This window comes from Dipteris shenzhenensis, chromosome 6 (assembly GCF_047967505.1).
Source record: "Dipteris shenzhenensis isolate YYH24624 ecotype China chromosome 6, Dip_SZ_1.0, whole genome shotgun sequence".
NCBI classification, from domain to species: Eukaryota; Viridiplantae; Streptophyta; class Polypodiopsida; order Gleicheniales; family Dipteridaceae; genus Dipteris; species Dipteris shenzhenensis.
Window position 1 is genome coordinate 26,409,697 of NC_141601.1, and position 21,750 is coordinate 26,431,446.

At 47.6% G+C, this 21,750-nt stretch overlaps 1 protein-coding gene across 1 annotated transcript in view; it reads left to right on the forward strand.

Annotated features, from left to right (window-relative positions):
- LOC147900987 (uncharacterized) overlaps positions 1–21,750 on the forward strand; it is a 594,828-nt gene that overhangs the window by 65,587 nt on the left and 507,491 nt on the right. Inside the window, exons 6-7 of the mRNA XM_087376414.1 lie at positions 18,595–18,792; positions 19,153–19,267. Of these exons, the coding sequence (XP_087232540.1) occupies positions 18,595–18,792; positions 19,153–19,267 (313 nt within the window). The remainder of the gene's footprint in view (positions 1–18,594; positions 18,793–19,152; positions 19,268–21,750) is intronic.

Here is a 21,750-nt window from a genome sequence, read left to right on the forward strand (position 1 = left end):
GAGCAAGAAGGGATGAAAGCAGCCTTCGAGGAATATGGCGAACTCATTGACATGGCTGACTGAATGACCTATCAGGACAGGTATGCATGGGCTAAAAGATTCCTTCATATGGCTCAGCGCATTATAGATGACAGCTTCATTCAGATGGGTGCCTCCCTCTTTAATACTACGGGTCAGGTTTGCAAGCTTCGGTCACAGAAGCAACACCTTCGCTTGGAACATGAGAAGCAGGTAGCCAGCATGCATAAAGAATGGGATACAACATTGCAGGTGAAAGAAGCAGAGTGGGGAGCAACTCTACAGGCAAGGGAGACTGCGTGGAAAACTCAGCAGGACGAGTTTCAGCAATGTCTTGCAGCGAAGGAGGCAGAGTGGACAGCCAGCAAGAAAGTTTTGGAGGACAATCATTCAGCCCAACAGGCTGAGATCCAGAGGGAGCTTGCAGCCCTACAGGACAAATACACCTCACTGGCAGAGGATAAGCATACTGTGGATCAACAGGTGGAGGTGGTGCGGAGTCAGATGAAGCAGATTCTCGAGGAGGAGGACCATCTCCAGGTTTCACATTCCAAGTTGCAGGACGACTTCCATGGGCTGCAAGCTGAAAATGCTGCTCATCTCGATGTGATCATTACAGGTCTGGCTACCACAGATATAAATCCAAATACGAGGACATCCGCAACCTGAGGCAAGGACCAGCCCCGAAACATCAGCACACCCACCCCCTCCCCCTCCCTGACCTTCATCCAGCAAATAGTAGCTCTTGGATCTTTTAGTTCGGCATTTCTTTTTGCGAGCTCTGTACATTTGGATTCTGCAATTCTCATGTAAATAAGGAATTTTGGAGTTGTATGGCCATGAGCCAGTTTTTTTCAGTTTTACAGTTGTAAGGCCATGAGCCCTTTCTTTTCAGTTTTGGAATGTCAACCACAAGGTCACTTTCTTATTTGTAATTTATACTTAACTTTCTCTCACACAGACCCTCAGTCATTCACTGGGACGGTGAATGATAGTGGCGGGGGATCTGTTGTACTCAAAGTTTATGGCGACCCACCAAGAGTCACACCTGGGTCATGTCATGGTCACCTCAGCAACATGCCAAGTTGTTAGACCTTGGTCATACCTAGTTGCAGCGTGTTCACATCTTGGTCACTCTGGAACAGACATGGACATGACTTGGACATGACTTGGGTATGACGGAAGCAATACATGACTGAAGAGTGCCAAACCTCAACCTCGACTCACCATGGTCAAAGTCGATCAGAGGGAAATACTGGCGCAATGGTACACGGGATACACCTGTTGGTGCACATGGGAAGCAGTAGGTGGTGCACCAACCCTCGCAACCAACTAGTGTCAGGAGCGCATGGAATAGACAGGAGAACACATGGAGCACGGGATTCACTGACCCAGAACAGGCTGGAGTGTTGCGGAAGCCATCAAGGACAGAGCGGCCCACAAATGGTGGAATGGCTAAGGATGGCTAAGGGTGCAAGAAGACATTCAATAGGAAGAAGGAGAGGAGATTGGCAGCGGGGGGTGGAGCAGAGGAGGAGAAGGTGAAGAGTGGGAAAGGGGAAAGGGGGAGGGACATTCTGGCAGGGGCGAGAGGCATGAGTGAAGGAGTGAGAGGCTAGAGTCAAGAGCTCGCCTCGTGCGTATCTTCTGGGGGTGTATCAGTCATCTTGCTTTCTAATGAGTTATGCTACTCCCCATCTCTGCTCGCTACTCTAAAATCTCTTTCCGTTGTGTTCTCCTCCCCTCCTCTCCCTTCACCTAGTACAACGGACCTGTGTCATGTGGTTGAAGTTCTTTACCGTTCATGTCGAGGGTTGGCTTTCATGATGTTGTTCCGCTTTGGTCTTCTTCTTGCTCACATCACTTCAGCACTTGTACCGCTTGCACATAGTTGACACCATCTACCGCTTGCACATAGTTGACACCATCGACAAGCACTCGCCTACATACCATCAGTGACACTTATGGCATGTCTTACTCGCTTCTCGCACTAGTGGCCCTAGGCCTTCGGTAGTACTTCCGGAAGTGTTAGGGAACCCCCCCCCCCCCTCAGACACCCTCTGAGGTGACTCATGGACCGTAGCCTCTGATCCTAAGGTAGCCTGATAAAAGCCTTCCAAGTGCCTACTGTGTAGGCGGGGCCTCTCTCCTATCTAGACCACTGCATATAATGGGAAGTGCCCAGTGGTCTGCTATGCTCATCAAGTATACTATCGTTCCAAATGATCAGCTGCCTATCAATCTCTTCAAGGGTAGAGGGCGGAATCCTTCGAAGAGTGTTCCTGAAGCTCCCCCAAGCTTTTAGGATGGTAGTCATGAGAGGAGAGGCAGGAGACCTGAGAGAGGCGGAAGTAAAAATCCAGCGAGGGCTGTCCACCCAATCATCTCCCAAGGAAGGTGTGCAAGCCTGAATGCGTCCAAAAAAAAAATCCTTCCAAGGTTCTTGCCCAGGCATGAGTCCCCTCACCACCACCTTACAAAGCAATGCCCTGCACTGCAAGTTTGGGTCAATGATATTAAGGCTGCCTTCCCATTTAGGGAGAATAATGGTCTCCCAGGCCACTGTCGCTGCAACATCTGCCATGCCATCAAGTCCACTCCATAAAAAATTCTTGACTGGTCTAATTAGCTGAGTGATGCAACAATCCCTAGACCGGCACCAGCAAGAACACACAAACCAGGTGGTGGCCAAGAGAACCTGGTTCACTACCACAACTCTAGAGGTAAGGTCAAGTTTGGCTAAGCTCCAAAAAAGGAGCTTTTTTCTTATACTTTCTAGTACTGGGGCAAACTGCTGTGCTTGAGAGATGCCCAATCCTACCTGGCATCCCAAATATCTGACAGGAACACCCCTTTGAATCCAGGAAAAGGCAATGTCAACTCCCCATCCTGGAGAGTCCTCATCACTGATCCAAAAGCCAAAGGATTTATGCAAGTTAATGTGTGCCCCTGCAGCTGAGCAAAAAATATCCAAGGCTGTCCAAAAAGAATCAAGTGACTATGAAGAGGCCTCAATAAAAATAGCAGTGTCATCAGACAACTCACAGTCAAGAAGCTCCTGCTCTTGTCTCAAGGGCAATCTCAACCCATAAAGCTCAGCCTGAGAGCTAAGGAAGATAATCATAGCTTCTGCCACAAAAAGAAAGAGGAAGGGGGCTAAAGGGCATCCCTGACGAACTGATCTGGAAATCTGAAACCTGTCACTCCTTACCCCTCCCATCAAAACCTGGTTGTGGGCTAACCTGTAAAGGGAGGCCACCCCTTTAATCCATGCATCTGAAAATCCAAATCATAGAAGAGTGCCCTCAAGAAAACCCCAATCTACTTTGTCATACGCTTTCTTAAAGTCCAGGAGTAGAACTGCCAGCCTCTGCCCGCTCCTGCATAGCCCACTCTGTGGCTTCCCAAAAGGAAAAGATATTATCAAATATGCTCCTGCCATGCACAAAGCCTATCTGAGTATCATGGATGAGGTCTGGAAGAAGGAGCTGCAATCGGATGCTGATCGCCTTGGCAAGGATTTTGTATAGAGTGCCCAAAAGAGTGATGGGTCTCCAATGGGATACAAAATTCATGTTGCCACCTTTCGGGATAAGGTGTATGAGTCCCTCGATCAGTGAGTCAGGCATCTCACCGGAGTCCCAAATGCCCTGCAAGGATGAAGTAATATGATCACCTATCATAAGGCTGTAAAAAAAGGAGTAAGATCATTGGAACCAAGGCATTTGCCCTTATGAATGGCGGAGAGAGCAGTCTTGAACTTTGTGTTGGTAAATCATGCATCAAGTGAGCATATCATCTCTGGTGTAACCAACACAGGTAAACTCTGCTAAATTTCATCTCTAGCCACATCTCTGGCCTGTGTGTCAGGATCTGCGGAAAGAAGTGAGGCATAGAAATCTGTCGGTAAGTGCATGACCGTATCCAGATGAGACTGCAAAACGCCATCAGAGTCAATAAGCTGCCCGACACTCGCTCTACTATGTCTGGGACCAAGTGTAGAGAAAAAGTGTTTATTGACTCTCCCTCCCATCTGTACTCCCGTGCATGGAAGGCATACTCTGCTCTTTGATCTAGCAATGTCTGCAAGTGAGCCCTTGCCGTAGCAAGGCGCTCCTGTACCCAAGCATCTGATGGTTGTTCCTGCTCCTCCCTCTGCAAGGCTGCCAACTGCCAGCGGATACCAACCTCCTGCCTGAGTACCTCACCTCGCCGAGCACTAGCAACGGAGTGATAAAAGTCGCTGATACTGGCAAGTGCTATGGCCACATGTGGAGGACCGGCCACCGCCCCCTGCATCTGAGAAACCCAGATCTCCAAGACTGCCTCTGTGAAAGTCTCATATGTGTATAAGGCATCGGGGATCCTGATACTATGAGACCGTCCTCTTAGATGGGGCTCTGAGATGGACAAAACTACCGGAAAATGGTCGGAAGTGGAAACCCCAGGTGCGATGCAAATTGTCCCCCCTCTATCAAGAGCCCAGTCATCCACATAGAATATGTCAATCCGGGCATGGATAGGCATCTGCACCCTATGGTTCGACCATGAAAACAAAAGTGACTGAGACTGAACATGAAATGCATCATCTGACCAAACATCTCTGCCACTGAACCTGAACAAGAAGGCATCCCAAGCTGCTCTCTCGAGGGAATAAAAACCACCTTCTCTGCCCCCTTGCTTATCAAAAGGTGCCTCAACCATGTTGAAGTCACCTCCAATAATCCACGAATCTGCAATGTCAGCCCACGAGAGCAACTCTTTTCAAAATAGAACACGGTTCCCTCTGTTGTTCGGAGCATAGAGGTTGAGGAAACCAACCTTACGTCCGTCAATCAGAAGAAAAACCCACTGGGCCCTAGAGGGGGTTATGGTACCATGTCCAATGATCAGAGAGAGAATGGAATCTGAAACTGACATGCATGTACCTCCTCTGGTTTCCAAGGCAGGAAGCCAAAAAGTTCGGCCTGAAAGCAGCTTACCTGACTTGGAGCAATCTCTGACATCCGGTTTGTGTTCCTAAAGAAAGAGAATGTCTAGGGAACCACGTGAAACACCTAGATGGAGCTGATTCCTGATCAGCTGTCTGCGACGGCGATGAGGGATGCCGCCCAATATTCCAACTAGCTATCCTCATCGGCGGGAGGAAGCGAGTTGGAATACCTTACCGGACCTGGTGGCAGAAAAAGAACCCTCCACCGAAGCTGATCTCCTGCCATACACAGGAGGTCCAAGGGGATGAAAGTCCACAGGTGAGAGAGAGAAAGATCTCTTAAAAGGGATGCCGATAACTGGCTCTCCAAAAGTGGAAGGTACAAAATCATCATCTGGGAGGTCAGAGAGGTCCTCCAGAGCGGAAAAGGAGTTCTGTTGAGCCAGTCCTAGGGAGGGGGTATGAAGGATTCCTACCGAAGCAGGGAGAGAATGTAAGACCCCCTTCCCTCTATCCATAGAAAGAGGCACCTGTATTGAGTCCTGATCAAGAAGTGCTGCGGATGAGGTGGCAACAACTTGGGCTACTGAGGAAGGTACAGCCTGATCCTGGGGTGGAGTCGAACAAGGCTTCTGAACACTAGTCTCCTCCTGAGGCTCCAAGGGGGTAGCCTTTGAAGCGGTGGATGTGTGATCTGAAGTAGAGGGCCTAACTGCGACCGGAACCCACAGTGGGCCAGAGGTGGTACAGGGTGCAGGAGGGACTCGAGTAGCCCTAGGAGGGGGGGGAGCATGTGTCTGAGGCGGTGCCTGTGGAGCGGTAGGTCCTGCTCCTGCTTTCTGTCGTAAGCTAGTACGAGCTGGTTGCTTTCTGGGCCTCTTTTTCTTCTTTGGGCAATCTCTGGCGAAGTGCCCCGAGGATCTGCAAATCTTGCACTGGTCCTGCCGACCTGCAACCTCAAATCTCTGGCGGAAGAAGGACCCATCGGGTCGCTATAGCATGATGTGATCATTTGACAATGACCCTAACCCCATCCATCCTGACCGCCTCAGCAGCCGAAGAGGGTTCGCCAGGAAGAGGGGGGATCTTTGCTACCACACCAAACCTCTCTCCAATAACTGAAAGAAGCCAGTGATAAACTGAGGGGAGACCAGGGAACCCGATGAAAACAGAAACTCCCTGCTTGTCCTCTTCAACTGGGTCAAAGCCCAGTTGAAGGGGAAACAAAAAAATCCTCAGAGATAGAAACCCGGCCTGTAGAAGGTCTCTCGTGACGTCCGGGGAATCTAGGCACACCTGAAAGAAACCTCGTCCCAACAAACAAACATCCTTAAGGTGGGGGGCGAGCTCTTGGGGAAGTGCCGCAAGCATCCAATCTCTATCTTGTGACCTGGAGGGGTGGGAGCCATGAATGCGTGCAAAGAGAGTCGTGGAACACTCTTGCTCCAAATCCTTTTGCAATTGTTGTAGCTCGTCTTTTGAGAAAGTGATGATTCTCGTGGTCGGTGTGGGCGGTAACGGATTGACTGAGTGGGAACCCATTTGTCAATCGAGGTGAAAAAGGCCGATTCAAACGCTGGAAGAACTCCGTCCACTTTCCTGAAGCCCAGGGCACCCCTAACAGAGAATAGGGTACTCCAGATGAGGGGAGAGGATGAAAGGAAGGAGGGAGAGAGAGGAGCAGAGGAGAAATCAGCAAGGGGATAGGGGGGGTAGCAAGAGGAAAGAAAGAAAGAAAGAAAGAAATTTTATTAAAGGTCCATGGAAGGCCATACATGGCCTATGGGACACAAAATCATCCGAAAGGAAAATACATCATCAACGATGCGCCAACTAGGTGGCCTCATCGTAATACCGCTAAGATGCCAAAAATGGCTACAAAAATCCTAGATACAAAATGAAATGAAATAGAGTACCAAAAATGCCTAGATACAAAATGTAAAATATGAAATATGAGGAACATCGTCTTCCCTAAGGGGTCTGTGATCCAAAGAAATGATGGAAGTCATGGCCATCGACCATGCCTCCCGCCATGAGTGTGAAGATCTGGGCAAGTGTCAAATGGGCTGCTGGCGGTGCCAAGTCTCCATGGAGCAATCTCCTCCGAAAATCTGCCATCATCCTCCGTCGTCTAGAAATAAAGCGACGGGTACGGCCTCTGTGTAAGATCATCCTGCGGTGCTGCCGGATCATGTCATATGTACATCCTCGGGGTGGAACCATCGGTGCTCTCTGGCAAGATGGGCTATCTCTGTGCTCATGGTCCTGCGCCTCGTTAGCTCCTCATGAATAACCAGGTCTCTGGCAGGGATGCGACGGTGCTCTCTGAGGAATCTCTCTCTGTATCTGGTGATCTCCCTGATGAACAACGCTAAGCAATACTGATCCTCATACTCCATAATCCGAGAGAGAGGTGCAAATCCGTGCCCAAATAAACAGTGAAATCTGCCACGGATCTCATAATATAAAGGGCATCTGCAAACAAAGTGCTCCTCAGTCTCCACCTCCCCCATAGTGCAACAAGGGCATATCCTAGTCTCTCGCCTGGGTCTATGTCCGGTAGCTGTACGACGCATCCTGCCGGCCTCAACGTCTAATCTGTGGGAAGATACCCTGAGCTGGCCCAAGGCAATCCTGAGTGAGTGCGACATATGAACGCCGATATATCCTGGGGATATGATGAAGCCATCCTCTGAAATCCTGAGAAAATGGTCACAATATGTGGCCATCTTCGTAGGAAGCTCCGTGGGATGAACCCAAGTGCGAAACGTGTGTAGCTGCAACAAATCTGCCCTGATAACCTGGCTGAGCTCATGTCGAGTGAGAGGGAGGCGAGGGGCATCTATGCTGTATCGAAATGGTGGCAGCCTATCCATATCCAAGCCCAGCGAGGTGAGCCATGTGGAGAGTGTGTGGTACCAACAAAAAGTATGACCTCTCTCCGCTAACATCTGCGAGGATGTCAGTGCTAGCCACGGTAATCGTGCTCTGCCTGCTGCTGAGTCTCCGAGCGCCCTGATCCTATGCAAGTACGTAACTGACTGAAATGCTGCATCTAGCGCTAGAGGTGTAGCTCCGAACTCTGCGAATGTAATCTGATGCGGTACCGTGGGCTTCGCTCTGATAAATGTGGAGAACATGATGATCTGTAACCTCTCTACTCGTCTCCAATCTGCAACCCTGAGATCTCCTGCCCAAAAGGGGCTAGCATACATGACTGCAGGTCTCACCAGCGTATCGAAAAGTAAGGACTTCGTGTCGGGATGCTGAAAATGTGACTGTGCACACTGCCTCTCAAGAAGAGCCAAGGCGGCATACCCTCTACTGATCCTATCTCGTGCTGCATGCGTCATGGTGAAGACTGGACCTCTAAATGTGGCACCCAAATATGTATACTCCCTAACTAGCTCCACCTCCTGCCCATCAAATGTGAAAGAGAACTCGCCTCTCCTATAAACCTGGTATGACGTGTTGAAGACCATGACTTTGGTCTTCCCAAGGTTTACAGACAACCCTCTGTCCTGACAAAAGCTGTGGAGTGCATGGAGATGTGCCTGTAAACCCTGCTGGGAGGAAGAAATAAGAACCACGTCATCTGCATAGAGGAGAATCGGTATCGTGGATCCTGCCAGTAAAGAACCTGTACCACCCATCGTCTGTATGTACATCTCTAACTCATCGATATAGAGACCAAAGAGTGTCGGAGACAAAGGACACCCCTGCTTCACCCCTATCGTACTGCGTACTTCCGCCGACAGCCCCGCCCGTGTCCTGACTCTACCTGTGACTCTCTCATACAAGGCCATGATCGCCCATTGAATCTCCCCATTGAATCCCAAGTCACGAAGTCGCTGGAAGAGTCTGAAACGCGGCACAGTGTCAAATGCCTTTCTGAAGTCCACGAAGCAACAATAGAGCCGTTGCTTACGTGACTTCGCCTCCTCAATCAAAGCCCTGAGTGTGAAGATATGATCTAGAGTCGAGTGCTCTGCACGAAATCCTGCCTGCCCTCTAGCTCTCATGCCTGTCGCCTCGGCATGGTCATTTATATGTCCTTCTAGAATGGTCGCATAAATCTTGGCCATGACATGGCCAATCATAATGGTCCTGTAGTTCGACGCCTCCAAAGGATCCCCCGACTTGTGTATGGGTACTATGGTATTTTCTAGCCAACTAGGTGGAAGACCTGTACAAATGGACTCGTTAAAAAGACGGGAGAGGACTGTAGCTAAGGCATCAATCCCATGGATTACATACTCCGCTTGCAATCCATCATGGTCCTTAGCTCTCCCAGTCTTCAAACGATGAGCTGCTGCTCAGACACTATTGGATGAGAATAAGGCAGAGGAGGTGGGTCTAGGCACATGGGATAAGTCGATCTGTGGGTGGTCTGGAATATCATATAAAGTGAAAGTATAGGAAAGCCAAACCTGCGGGTCTGTTAGAGGAGTTTGAGATTTCAAGCGAAGGAATTTCTTCCAGAATTCCTTGGAATCACAGCTGAAAAGTAAACTTCTCAGCTCCTCCTCATTCCGGGCTAGAAATTGGCACTTTTTGCATCGCACCAAACGCTTGTAACTCTTCTTGGTATCAATGAGGAGGGGAGACTTCTCCTGTGTCTCAAGGCGAAGCTTCCTGCGGAGTTCTTTACACTCCTCATCATACCATCCATTACAAGGCACAAGACCGACTGGTGGAGGACTGGATGTGTGGCAAGTGACGGGGAAGGACTTGTGGGCTGCTGAGATGATGGAGGTATGTACAAGGTCCCACCGATCCTGTGTGGAGGGTAGGGCATCGAGAAGGTGCGGACGGAGAAGACCACTCAGGTGCTGGCTATAAATATCATCAAACTGGTGGTCAAAATGAACCTCATAGTATGGCTGACGCTCATGATGTCTAGAAGGGGGGGCATGAGGAATCTGGGTAAGAATAAAGTGCAGACGTGCATGATCGGCTGAAGGCATAAAAGGGTCGACTGTGAGGTTATGTACAAAAGGGATTAAAGTCGGGGGACCCAAGACGTAATCAATGACGCTCGTACCACCACCCACGAAGGGAAAACATGTGGCTGTGGATGAATGCGGCCACTGTCGAAGTCCATTATAAATGACCATGCCGTGCGATGAGAGAAGCTCCAATAGGCGATGTCCCTGATCTGTCACCTCTACCCCTCTATCTGAAGATAAGCGTGGAAAACTCTCATCTGGGGCAGCTGGAACTAAGACTGGATCCTCAGCAAAGTCCAAAATCTCTGCCTGTCTGTCTGATGTCCTCGCGTTGAAGTCTCCTAAAAGGATGACCTCTCCGCGGCGTGAGTACTCCAATACATCGGCTGACAAATCCTCAAAAGGTGACTGTCCTGGTCCATCTGAGGCATAACGAGACTGTCTCGGGGGAAAGTAGCATACTGCAATAAACAAGTCTCTCAGGGGGGGTCTCCTGATCCGTACCCAAAGATATCTGGCCCGATGGTCTCTGCTCATGACTGTGAGTATCAATCTGAGATGCTCTCTATAAAGAACTGCCACACCGCCAGATCCTCTGACTCCTCCTGATCGTCTAGTCTGCTGTCGAAAGACAGACTCCTCCCAGGCATACCCTGTCACCTGCGGCAAGCCTCTCTCTGGGCTCTCATGGGTCTCTGTAAAGAAGATGATGTCCTGATAAAAAAAGGCCTCTCGTAAGTTGCCAGGCTGAGCTGTGAGGGAACCATTACAATTCCAAACTGCGAAACTCAAGCTATCTGGCAGACTACGTGTCCCATAGGCCTCGTGTCGTCAACTGTGGGCTCCAGCCGGTCTAGATCGCATAGCTCCTATCAAAAGTCTGCCCTCTCCCACTTGCCCTCACGACGGGCAACATCCCTCTGTGCAATGAGACGTCTATGCTCCTCCCACTGAAGAGCTGTAAGGTCCTCATCCATGTGAATCTGTGGATGGTCCCTCAATCTGGATCTCCTTCGTAATACTACGAGACGGGCCTCAGCATCTCTGAATCTGATGATAAGTGGTTGGTGCCGTGCTGGATCCCGGCCCACGCGATATGTAGCTACTATGCCATGATCCTGAACTCCAAGTGTCCCAGATATGAAATCTGTCGCCTGATCCATGGCTGATCTCGTATCTGATCGCTCAACTCCGCGGATGCGGATGTTGAGGGCCTTCTGAGCTCGCCGCTGACTCTCGGCAATAGTCTTAGAGACTGTGGTCTGCTGGGCCTGTGGGGCTCTACGCACAACGTCCACCCACTCTGAGGTCTTCTGTACCTCTGTCTGCAGTGTGGCCAACCTCTCCTCAACTGCTGCACTAGCTGGAGGAGCTACATGCAGCTGTTGGAGGCGATCATCGCATGCCACAACATGCTCTTGAATGCGTGTCTCCAGCTGCACTATGCGCTCAGCATGTGTGCGTAACTGGATATCCCGATCAATATCTCTGGTATGAAGCTGGCGAATATGGGAGTCCTGATCAGATCTATGACTCTCAACTGTCGATAGCTGATCAGTCAGTGTGTGTATCTGTGCTGTGAGAGACTGAATCGCAGCGCCCTGAAGTCTGCAAGTCTCCATGCACTGCATAACTAAATCTCTCAATCGCAGATTATCTGCCAGGACTGCTTCCGCTGTGGAGGGTGAAGGGGAGAGGGGGTACAAGGATGAGGGGGTAAGAGGGTAAGAAGGTGAGTAAAGGAGGGGTGCAGAAAATGGAGGTCTTGAAGAGAGAGATCCAGTAGAAGGAAGTAGGGAGTCAGGGACCGAAGAAGAGCCTACACTAGGGGAGGAAGGGGCTGAAAGGGAGGGTCGGTGGGGAGAGGTGGGAAGAAGCTGGGTAGGGACTAGGGGAGGGAAAGAAGAGGAGGGAGGAGGCTGGGTAGGGAATAGAGAAGGGGGGGAAGAGGAAGGAAGAGGATGGGTAGGGACTAGGCGAGGGGAGGAAGAGGAAGGAAGAGGATGGGTAGGGACTAGGAGAGGGGAGGAATAAGCAAGGGAAAGGGCTAGGGAGGAATGAACGGGAGCAAGAGGAGGAGGTGAGACTGAAGGAGGGAGAGGAGGAGGATTGAGTAGAGGAGGTGGGTAGGAAAGGGTTGGGATTGAGGCAAGGGAGGTAACCAGAAGTGATGGGGGAGATGGAAGTAAAGGAGATGGGGTCGGAGCCACAGGAGGATTGAGTAAAGTAGATGGGTAGGAAAGGGTTGGGGTGGAGGCAAGGGAGGTCGTTGGAGGTGGTGGGGAAGGAGATGTTAAGGGTAAAGAAGAACTTGCCTCTTCGGCTCTTGTACTGCTGCCTATGCTTTTATCTTTCTCTACTTTTGCTCCTTGGAGGGCCATGGTGGAGCTCCTTGTTTGTGGCATCTCCTTACTCCTGGAAGTGCTGAATTCTCTGCTCAAAACTGCCTCTAAGGGCCATGGTGGAGCTGCTGAATTCTCTGCTCTTTAAGGACACTTGCTGTAAGTCTATTCACACGGGAGAGAAGTTTAAGACTTTCCTTAAACCCCCTTCCCTTCCAACAGAGGCTTGCACAGGGAGCTGTTGGCTTGCGAGGGAGCTTGGCTTGCGCAGGGAGGTTGCGGGGCTGAGCAGGAGAGAGTGTTGCGAGGGAGCTGTTGCGAGGCAGGAGGCGAGAGAGGAGCAGCTTGCGCAGGGAGGGTTGGCTTGCGGGGCTGAGCAGGAGAGAGTGTTGCGAGGGAGCTGTTGAGGGGGAGAGAGGCTGAGGCAGAGGGGAAGGGGCTGAGCAGGTGAGGGGCGGGCTGAGGCTGAGCGGGTGAGGGAGGGAGGGGGAGAGAGGCTGAGGCGGAGGGGAAGGGGCTGAGCGGGTGAGGGGCGGGCTGAGGCTGAGCGGGTGAGGGAGGGGAGGGAGAGGAGAGGAGGGGGGGATAGAGGAGAGGAGGAGTGGAGGAGAGAGGGGGGGGGGGGGGAGGGCGGGGGGAGCAGTAGGAGGGAGGGGAGGGAGGAGGCAGCGTGCAAGGGGAGGCTGTAGCAGTGAGGGAGGGGAGCCAGGGGGGGAGGCGGGGGTAGGGGGGAGGGGAGGGAGGAGAAGCAAGGAGGGGAGGGAGGAGGCGAGGGGAGCAACAGGAGGGAGGTAGGAGGGAGGGGAGGGGAGGAGGCTGCGCGCAGGGGGAGGAGGCAGCAGCGCAGGGGGGCTATAGCGGCGAGGGAGGGGAGTCGGGGGAGGAGGCGGGGGGAGCAGCAGGTAGGAGGAGGGGAAGGAAGAGGCTGTGCACAGGGGGGGAGGAGGCAGCACGCAGGGGGGGGAGGAGGCTGTGCGCAGGGGGGGCTACAGCAACGAGGGAGGGGAGTCGGGGGGGGAGGCGGGGGAGCAGAAGGTAGAGGGGAGGGGAGGGAGGAGAAGCAAGGAGGGGAGGGAGGGAGTAGCAAGGAGGGGAGCAGGAAGGAGGGCAGCAGGAGCAGTGGGGAGCAGCAGCAGTTCAGAAAGTCCGAGCCCGTTTTACAATCATTTTTTAGGGACTACCCAAGGCAAAGTACCCTTATTAACTTCAAAGCCACAAAATCACAGGGACTACTCAAGCCAGAGGACCTTTATTGACTCACATAAGAGAAATCAGAATACATACGGGTTGTCATCCTGAATGAAGGTGACATGGGCAGATAGTGCTTGGTCGGTGATTGGAATCTCCTCGGGGGTCTCCTCTCCTTCAACCAAGATGGCATGATGCTGGTCTTGTTCTTTTGATTTATTTGTGTAGCAATGTGCTTCAAAATGGCCCATGCACTTACAATATATGGACGTGATGTTCTTATGGGATTTCCATTTGTTGGTGGAGGCAAGAGCCTCTTCAGTGCCCTGATGTAAAGAGCAGAGATTCTTTGTTCCGGTGATCTTTTTCGAGAAGAAGAGTCACCATATCATCAAAGGTTGTCGAGGCAAGCCTAAGTACTTCAAGAGTGTTCTCAATCGAGAGACTCCTTCCATACAATTCATGAGGACAATCATTTTGTCCTCGTTGTCAGGTAAATGCTTCAGGCTAGAAAGTTGTTGAACAAGAAATTGCATTTTTTCCAAGTGTGCACTTAATGAACCATTATCCTCCATTTTTAACTTATATAACATTACAGCTTCAAGAAAACCTTGGAGTTTGTGATTTTATTACCAAAAATATTCTCAAGACATGCTCAAATCTCCTTGGCCTTCGATTTGTAGTTGATATGATGAATCAAAGAGTCGTTAAGGCGAAATCCAATAAGAGCAATGGCTTTTGAGTTTTGTTGCTTCCATATCTTGAGTTGTTGAAGATCCATTATTGTGGCATAGTCGCGATCATCCTCAATCACATTCCATACATTTTCTTTCACGAGGAGTAGCTGCATCTTAGTTTGCCACGTAGGGAACCCCTCACCCTTGAACTTCTTGACAATGAGGGATGTGGAAAGAGAAGTCATGGTGTGGAAGTTCCAAAGATAAGGGAGCACCAAGAGGAGGCAGCGAGCAAGTGTGAGCAGAAGAGGAGGCAGTGGGCAGAAGAGGCAGCATGGGCAGCGGAAAGAGAAGATGCAGCGCGGGTAGCAGGCAAGGAGAAAGGGCAGCACGGACAGAAGAGGAGGCAGTCGGGCTGTTGCACGGGCAGCTACTCGATGATGAGAAGCTCCTGTCGGCATCTTGATCTTCATGATGAGGCTAGAGAAGAGATTGAGGGAAGGGCTGCCTTTTGGGAGAAGATAGCTTCCATTCCCGGGCTACCTCACTCCTAAGGTTTGCCCAGGGAAGGGAGAGCTAGAAAGGGGACATGGCTCTGATACCACATGAAGGAACCGGAAAAAGGTGGAAAGGAGGCAAGGGAGCTATAACGAAGAATTTCTCTGCATATATGCAGTCTCTTGCGGGTCTGAGGGAGGGAGGGAAGGAGGTGGGTTGAGAGACTGAGAGAAGTAGAAGTAGAATTTATTATCGTCCTCGGGGGGCAAAAAATGACCCATGGGACCTAACCCTCAGTACAAAAAAAAATCTCCTCTGATGTGGAGGGGTCAAGAGTTTTCAAGTTCTTGACGGTACAAAAAAAGACGAGTGACAAAAGACCCCAACGTTGCTGGAGAGGCAGTGGAGAGAACTGATGAGAGCTGTGTGGTGTCTACCAGTATCTGTTGGTAATCATCCCTGATATGTGCATATCTGGGGCAATGTAGGGCTACATGTGCCTCTGTCTCGATTGTCTGTGAATCACAAAATCTGCAAACTCTGGCATGTCGTGGCAAATTCAGCCAAGCTCCTTTCTCTATGGCCAAGGTATGTGACTGTGTGCGGAGTCTGGCAATATTCCTGCGACAGAGAAGAGGGATGGGAGTGCTGATGTATGGCTAAGAAGAGGCATCTGATTTCATGAATGATGATCAGCATAGAGGATTTATTTGATCTTGGTAGTATTCTAACTTGGTCTTCCTTTCTACTGTCAGCTATTGAGCTTGTAGGGTGCATAGTAAATTCCTGTAGTTTGACCTCTTCAAGTGGCATAGTTAAGTATGGTTCCACTTTCCATCTGCTGAACCATTTCCTTATGTTTGTCCCCCATCCTGGACATATGATCTTGCTTTTATGGTTCTTTTGATGTTTCATACTTGCTGTCCATGCTTAGTGTGGTAATCTGTCTGTTGGCATTTGTTGTACGTCCACTATATATTGCATCACTCTGATCAATGCATGAAACTCCATTGGCCTCCTGCCTGTTTCCAAAAGGAGCACAAAGTACGGGGTAGTAGCCTTGACTCCTAGATGTCATCGTAGGAATGCTTTCTGCATTTTTTCAATCTCATTCCATGTAGATGGAGAGATGCTACCTCCCCATACTTCTACTCTGTAAAGCACTGTTTGGACCACATATGCATCAAACAACATATTCTGGATCTTCCAGTTCCGGTTCGTCAGTGTGCCTGCAATCATTTTCAAATTGATAGTAGAGAGAGAGAGAGAGACACACACACACACATTTTTTTAGTGAAAACTTTTGATTGATTATATTACAAGAGTAGCGACCTCAAAGCGAGGCAGCTGAAATTACATTAGCTGAAAATCTTGGTGTATGCTAGATATACATCATGATCTATGCAGCACGTCTGCAAGCAATCAAAGAGGGATTGCCACAGAGAATGCTTAAAAAATCAAAACAAGGAAAATATAGGATCACCAAAGACTTTACATGTCTATCCATAAAGTCCACAGTGCCCAATAGCGAACCCAAACAAAGAAAAGATGAAACTCCGGTCTGGGTGGATGAAAACCAAAGAGCCAGAAAGACTTCCCACCAAAAGGAACAGTCATGAATCTCACTCGTATGCGCTACCGAAGAAGATCAATGAACTCACGAGAACATGGAGAAAACCAGAAGCACTCGCCACAGAAGAAAACCTATTGCCGAAGAGGAGCTTTGTAGGGGAGGATGCAAGGGGAAAATGGAGTCAGAAGAAAGACATCAACCCCATGTTAGCATACAATGAGAGACACACTTTTTTTTTGGGTGAAATCATATATTTCTCTATGGAAAACCTCAAGAAGAGGGAAAAAAACCCACCATGAAGTACAAAAGTTAAAAAGATTACAAGTATGCTTCTAAGAAGAACATCAAAAGTCTGCTATGAAAATATTAACTTATTACAAGTCATTTGAAACTACAGCAGTCTGTTGATGAAAATATAAACTAATTACAAGTCACTTGGAGGAGGATCAAGCAAGATATCCTCCAAGGTAAGATTGTTCGCTTGCAGAAAACCATGTAATGGAGTAACATCACCATCAATAAAGCAAAGCTGTTTTTTGCCCTTGTGGTTCTTTTTAATATAAGCTGGCAACCTGAATTTTTGAACCACATGATCAAAAACCTGTCACACACACACTTTTTTTTTTGGGTGAAAATATTGTTGCTTTTATATTACAATATAAGCATCCCAAAGTAGGATATGCTCAAAATACATCAAGCAAAGATGTCAATATATGACAAATATACATCCTGATCTAAAGACCGTGTTTGCAAACAATCATAAAATGATTGTTGCAAAGAGTGCTTGAAGAAAGAGTAAGGTGAGAAATTTGGGTCACCAAAAACTCTATGATTTCTATCCTTCCATAGAGTCCAAAGTGCCCAATATTGAACCCAAATAAAGAAAAAAACAAACTGATGTGGAGGGGGATCTATCCCAAACAGCCAGAAGTACTTGCCAAAAGTAAAGCCTGGAAATATGGGGCATAAAGTTTGACCCAATAATGCCAAGAAATCACATGTATGAGAACAGTGCCAAAAGAGATGAGACACTATTTCCCCAGGAGCCAAACATTGGCGACAAAGTGGTGGAGCAACACAACGTTGTGCCAAAAACTGTCTAGCTGGAAAGACTCCCAATAAAACACGCCATAGAAACACCTATTGTGGAAGAGGAATTTTTGCTTTCCAAACCCCACTCAATCTTCTTCGCCACCACTTTGCCGTACTATTCATATGCCAAATTTTATTTGCCCTATGTGCAGCCCAAGGCAAAGGCAAAAGGACTTTATAGAGCACTGAAACTGTAATATTGGACAGCCACAAAGGACAACATGTTGATCCTGGCAAATGAAGAGTCTAGTCGTGCAGTCGATCATCCACTTCCAAAGCAGGTACAAGGGTAAAATTATGAATCAAGGAGATAATCTTATGCTAGACCGGACAATAATGCAATCCAAGATTGTAATTTGTAGCAGCCTGAGGGAAATAAAGAGGGGTCCCGTCATCAGGGACAATATCTGAAACCAAAAGGATCCCCTTTAGACTCAAAAAATAAGGCCATTGAGGCTCTTGCAAGGCCAGTGGGGGGGAAAAGACCCGAGACCAGTGTACACTTTCTGCCCTCAAGGAATTACCTTGTAAAGTATCTTGGCCATCCCATTCCAAATGCGAAAGAACATGTTTCCAATCCATCAACATATTGGAAACTAGAGGGCAACCTTTGATTTTCCATTGAAGAGCACTGAAAAGAAAGTCCCAAAGAGTGGGTTGCCAAAAACCAAAAGCACTTGTGAGCCAGAATATGCACATGAAGGCTCAGAATATTGAGACCACACACACACACAGATGATATGATATGATTGTATTAAAGTTGGCTTGAAACTCTACAAGATCTATGCGACTAGGAACCATATCAAAACAATAGTATCTCTTTACATCAATCTGATACAATTTTTGAAAATCCATATCTGTTAGTATGCACTTGGCCACCGGTCAGCCATGTCCAGAATTTTAGTATGGTGTCCCAAAATTTGCTTCAGGTATGCATCCAGTTTCTTGCCTAGTGGACTCGTAAGGACTCTTACGCTGAAGGAGTTTTCTATTTTCCCAAAAAAGGAAAAAAAGAGCTTCATAGGGAGACAATTGGCTGGGGAGGTAGAGAAAAAGAGTGTGTAATGAGAGGGGGCATGTTTGAGACAGATTTTAACTGACGTTGAATAGTGTATTTGAGTGACAGGAACTCTTATTCTGTTAAAACCATGATTTTACTATAATTAATGGATGAATGTGTCATAAATCAATGTAAACAATTGAATAATCATTTACAAACACACACACACACGTACATGACCAAAAGTGCATGCACCTACTGTATTTTTGTATTTTCTATTGGGATGTATGATATTCTGTGTATATATTATGAATCTGTTATCAGCTAGCTGGAGAGGATGATATAGATGCAGACTTTGCAGCTTTTACTAAAGTAAAAACCCCAGGAGCAGTGTCTCTCGAAGAATCTTCTGAGGATTCAGATTCAGATGAGGAAGCAGAAAATGTGGTTGAATGTGTTGTTCCAAGGCCTCATAAGGGTGGTAATGCCACGATTTTGAGGCCATCCAACATTATTGAAAGAGTAATTTCTTTCACATAAAAAATCCACCAGATTATCTATGCTTCATTGCATTCTGAATTAAACGTTTGCAGTAACTTTGGATATCTTGGATGCTCCTTATTTTTTTTCCAAATAAATCATTTGATTTCAGTCATATTCAATACTTTACCAATCTTGAGGATTTCTTTGCAATCATGAATTTATTTTGTATAAACTTCACACTTTCTCATTTCCCATTGGGATGGAAGATCAAACCAAGAAACTATTTCTCAAGCCAAGGCACTTACAGAAAATGAAATTTGAGAAATAATAGACTGCCGTGTTTGTTAGAGTGATGCGCATTTGATATCATGCATATAATTTAATTGGCTTGATCTACAGATTATAGTTTTAGGTGCAATTCAAACATATGTGAGCTCTACGCAAGAAGGATTTATCAAGCTATGGCACACAGAATCCCTCAAGCAACTTCGCATACAGAAGAATGGGAATGGTGGTAAGTGATGATTCCTTAATGATACGTTTTCAGCATGTGAGCATTGTTGGTGTGATTGATTGTGGATTCCTGAAGCAGAGTGTGTTAGGTATATTGGCATGCTTTATAAATTTTGCATCAACTATTTGGTTCCAAAATTTTCAAAATTTCACAAATCTACATTTGAATTCTAAAACCCTTTTTCTCACCTATGTAACTTTTGCGAATTGAATACCATGTGTTTTTTTCACGAAATAGACTTCTAATAACTATGAAAGAAGTAGCCAAGAGAAAAACACTCCAGGTAGTCCGACACAAAACTGGGGGTTTGGTTTTGGTCACGTCTCAACCCACAAATTGAAGAAGAGAGAAGAGATTTGGGAATTAGATGAAACTTAAAGAGACACTCACTCTTTATCTTCTTAGAGCAATTCTCACCCTCCTTCACCTTGTTACATTTTCAGCCAGTAAATTTCTTCACCCCCTGGTGACATAAGGACATGGGTCACCATCAAATGTCCTTTGGGGCACATTTTGACAAGTTTCCCATCACAAGATCCTCATGACTCTTTAAAATTTGAGAAAGTCAAGAGTCTTTTCCCTTGGAGCCCATAGGGACCCTCTCTTTTCCATATGTCAACATCCTCCATATACCACCTTGGAATTATAGAAGGATTCCTCTTGACTTTACACTCTTCCACACTCCTCCACATGCCCTCCATGTGCTTGGCATGTGCTCTCCATATTATTTTAGTACATTATGGAGGCCATGCAGTCATCTGGCCCACTCAAAATACATGACTCATTTCTATTTTCCCAATTACAAAGCAAATAATATATCTCTCAAACCATTCTATCCCTATACCAAGGTATTTATAATTCATACCCGTGGTATTTACAATAATGCAGTCCACTCATAATCACATTTGCAATCATTTTTACTAATTATTCTAATTAGTGTCAAACCCACATTAATGATTACATGAAATAAAGTAGTCAACATCAAAAGATTGACGAGCTGCAACGAGAGTAGCTGCAAAGAGCCGTCTCCTGCCACCAACTTCTCTGTCACGCTTCTTGGTTCTTTGTCTCCATGGCTAGCTTTTGTCACCTTGCGGGCCCCACAAATCCGCCCACAGGTTTCAAAAGAAAATATCATTTTTTGTTGTCACATCTTTCCTCCCAACAGATCCCCAAGCTTGTCTTGGGGGTCTGCTGGCCAACAAGGTGGTTGATCATAAAAGAACATATGCCAATACTCACGGGTGCATCCTAGAGTATCCTTGCCTTGATCAAATACACAGTGTACCATTGGATAAAGAGAAGGATTTCCTTGATCAGAGGTACAAGATATTGCTGGAGAAATATAAGAAGTTCCTTGATCAAATACATTATGTGAAGATGTATCATGTGCAAAACTATAAATGCTCTTTATATATTGAAGATAAGCATCTATCTCCACATCCAAGTGAGTAGAATCTAGCAACGATTGTCTATATGCACACAACAATGGATTAGTATACTTGGATACCATCCAAACTTCACTTGGGCGGTGTGTGAGATTTACCTCCTTATTGACAACTTCACAATGTAGCTGGTGATTAGCAAAAGGAGAAGACATAATGCAAGCATCTTCAAATTCCAAGCATCACATATTTCTATGTTCTCCTCTTCCAATAAGGCATCGTCGAGAATTTCATAGCATTCTTTGTCATTTTCTATCATCATCTTAGATTCCAAGTCAGCATCATTTGCAAGTGTCAAGCCTGGGTGTATTTTACATTCCACTCTAACGCCAAGACCTACAAAACAACACAACCCTAACCATGTGTCCCATACCATGGGAGTCCACTCTAACGCCACAACCCTATGTCCCATATCACGGGAGTCCACTCATTCCAGTGTTCCATCAAACGGGGCATAGGCTTGCTCAAGGTCCCAATATCCAAAGGGATCCCTTTAAATGAGCCCACGGATCATACATATAGACTGCATTCTTATCTATAGGGCACCAGTATACAAGGTATACTAACTGGGCCCTTTTAAAGGGTCTAACACTTGGACCTAATCCCATCATTAAAGCCAACTCATGCTATGACCTTCTCTCGGTGCCCTTCATCTATCCACTCCCATTCCCCAGGGTCCCACTACAAAAACTTAGTTGGGACACCTCCATAGAGCCTCAGCCTCCATGAGCCCAGGGAGATGAGAAGCGGGTCAGGATCCAAGTACCACTGGGAAAGAGAGCCATGCTCCATGAAGCCCACTATCCCGACTGGCTGAAACGGTACCTCCAACAAGATATCGTCTGTGGATCTGGACAGCCTGCCCCCCGAAGAAACATCAAAGACTAAGGCATCCTCATATGTGTCATGAAAAGCAATCACCTGTAAAGGAACTCCCAGTCTGGAAAATGCCCCCATCCAGGTGGAGCAAGTAATAGGCATGTCATCTGTGTCCACTCAATCCAAGGGCAAGGCTGCATCAATCTGTCGGACTCTCCC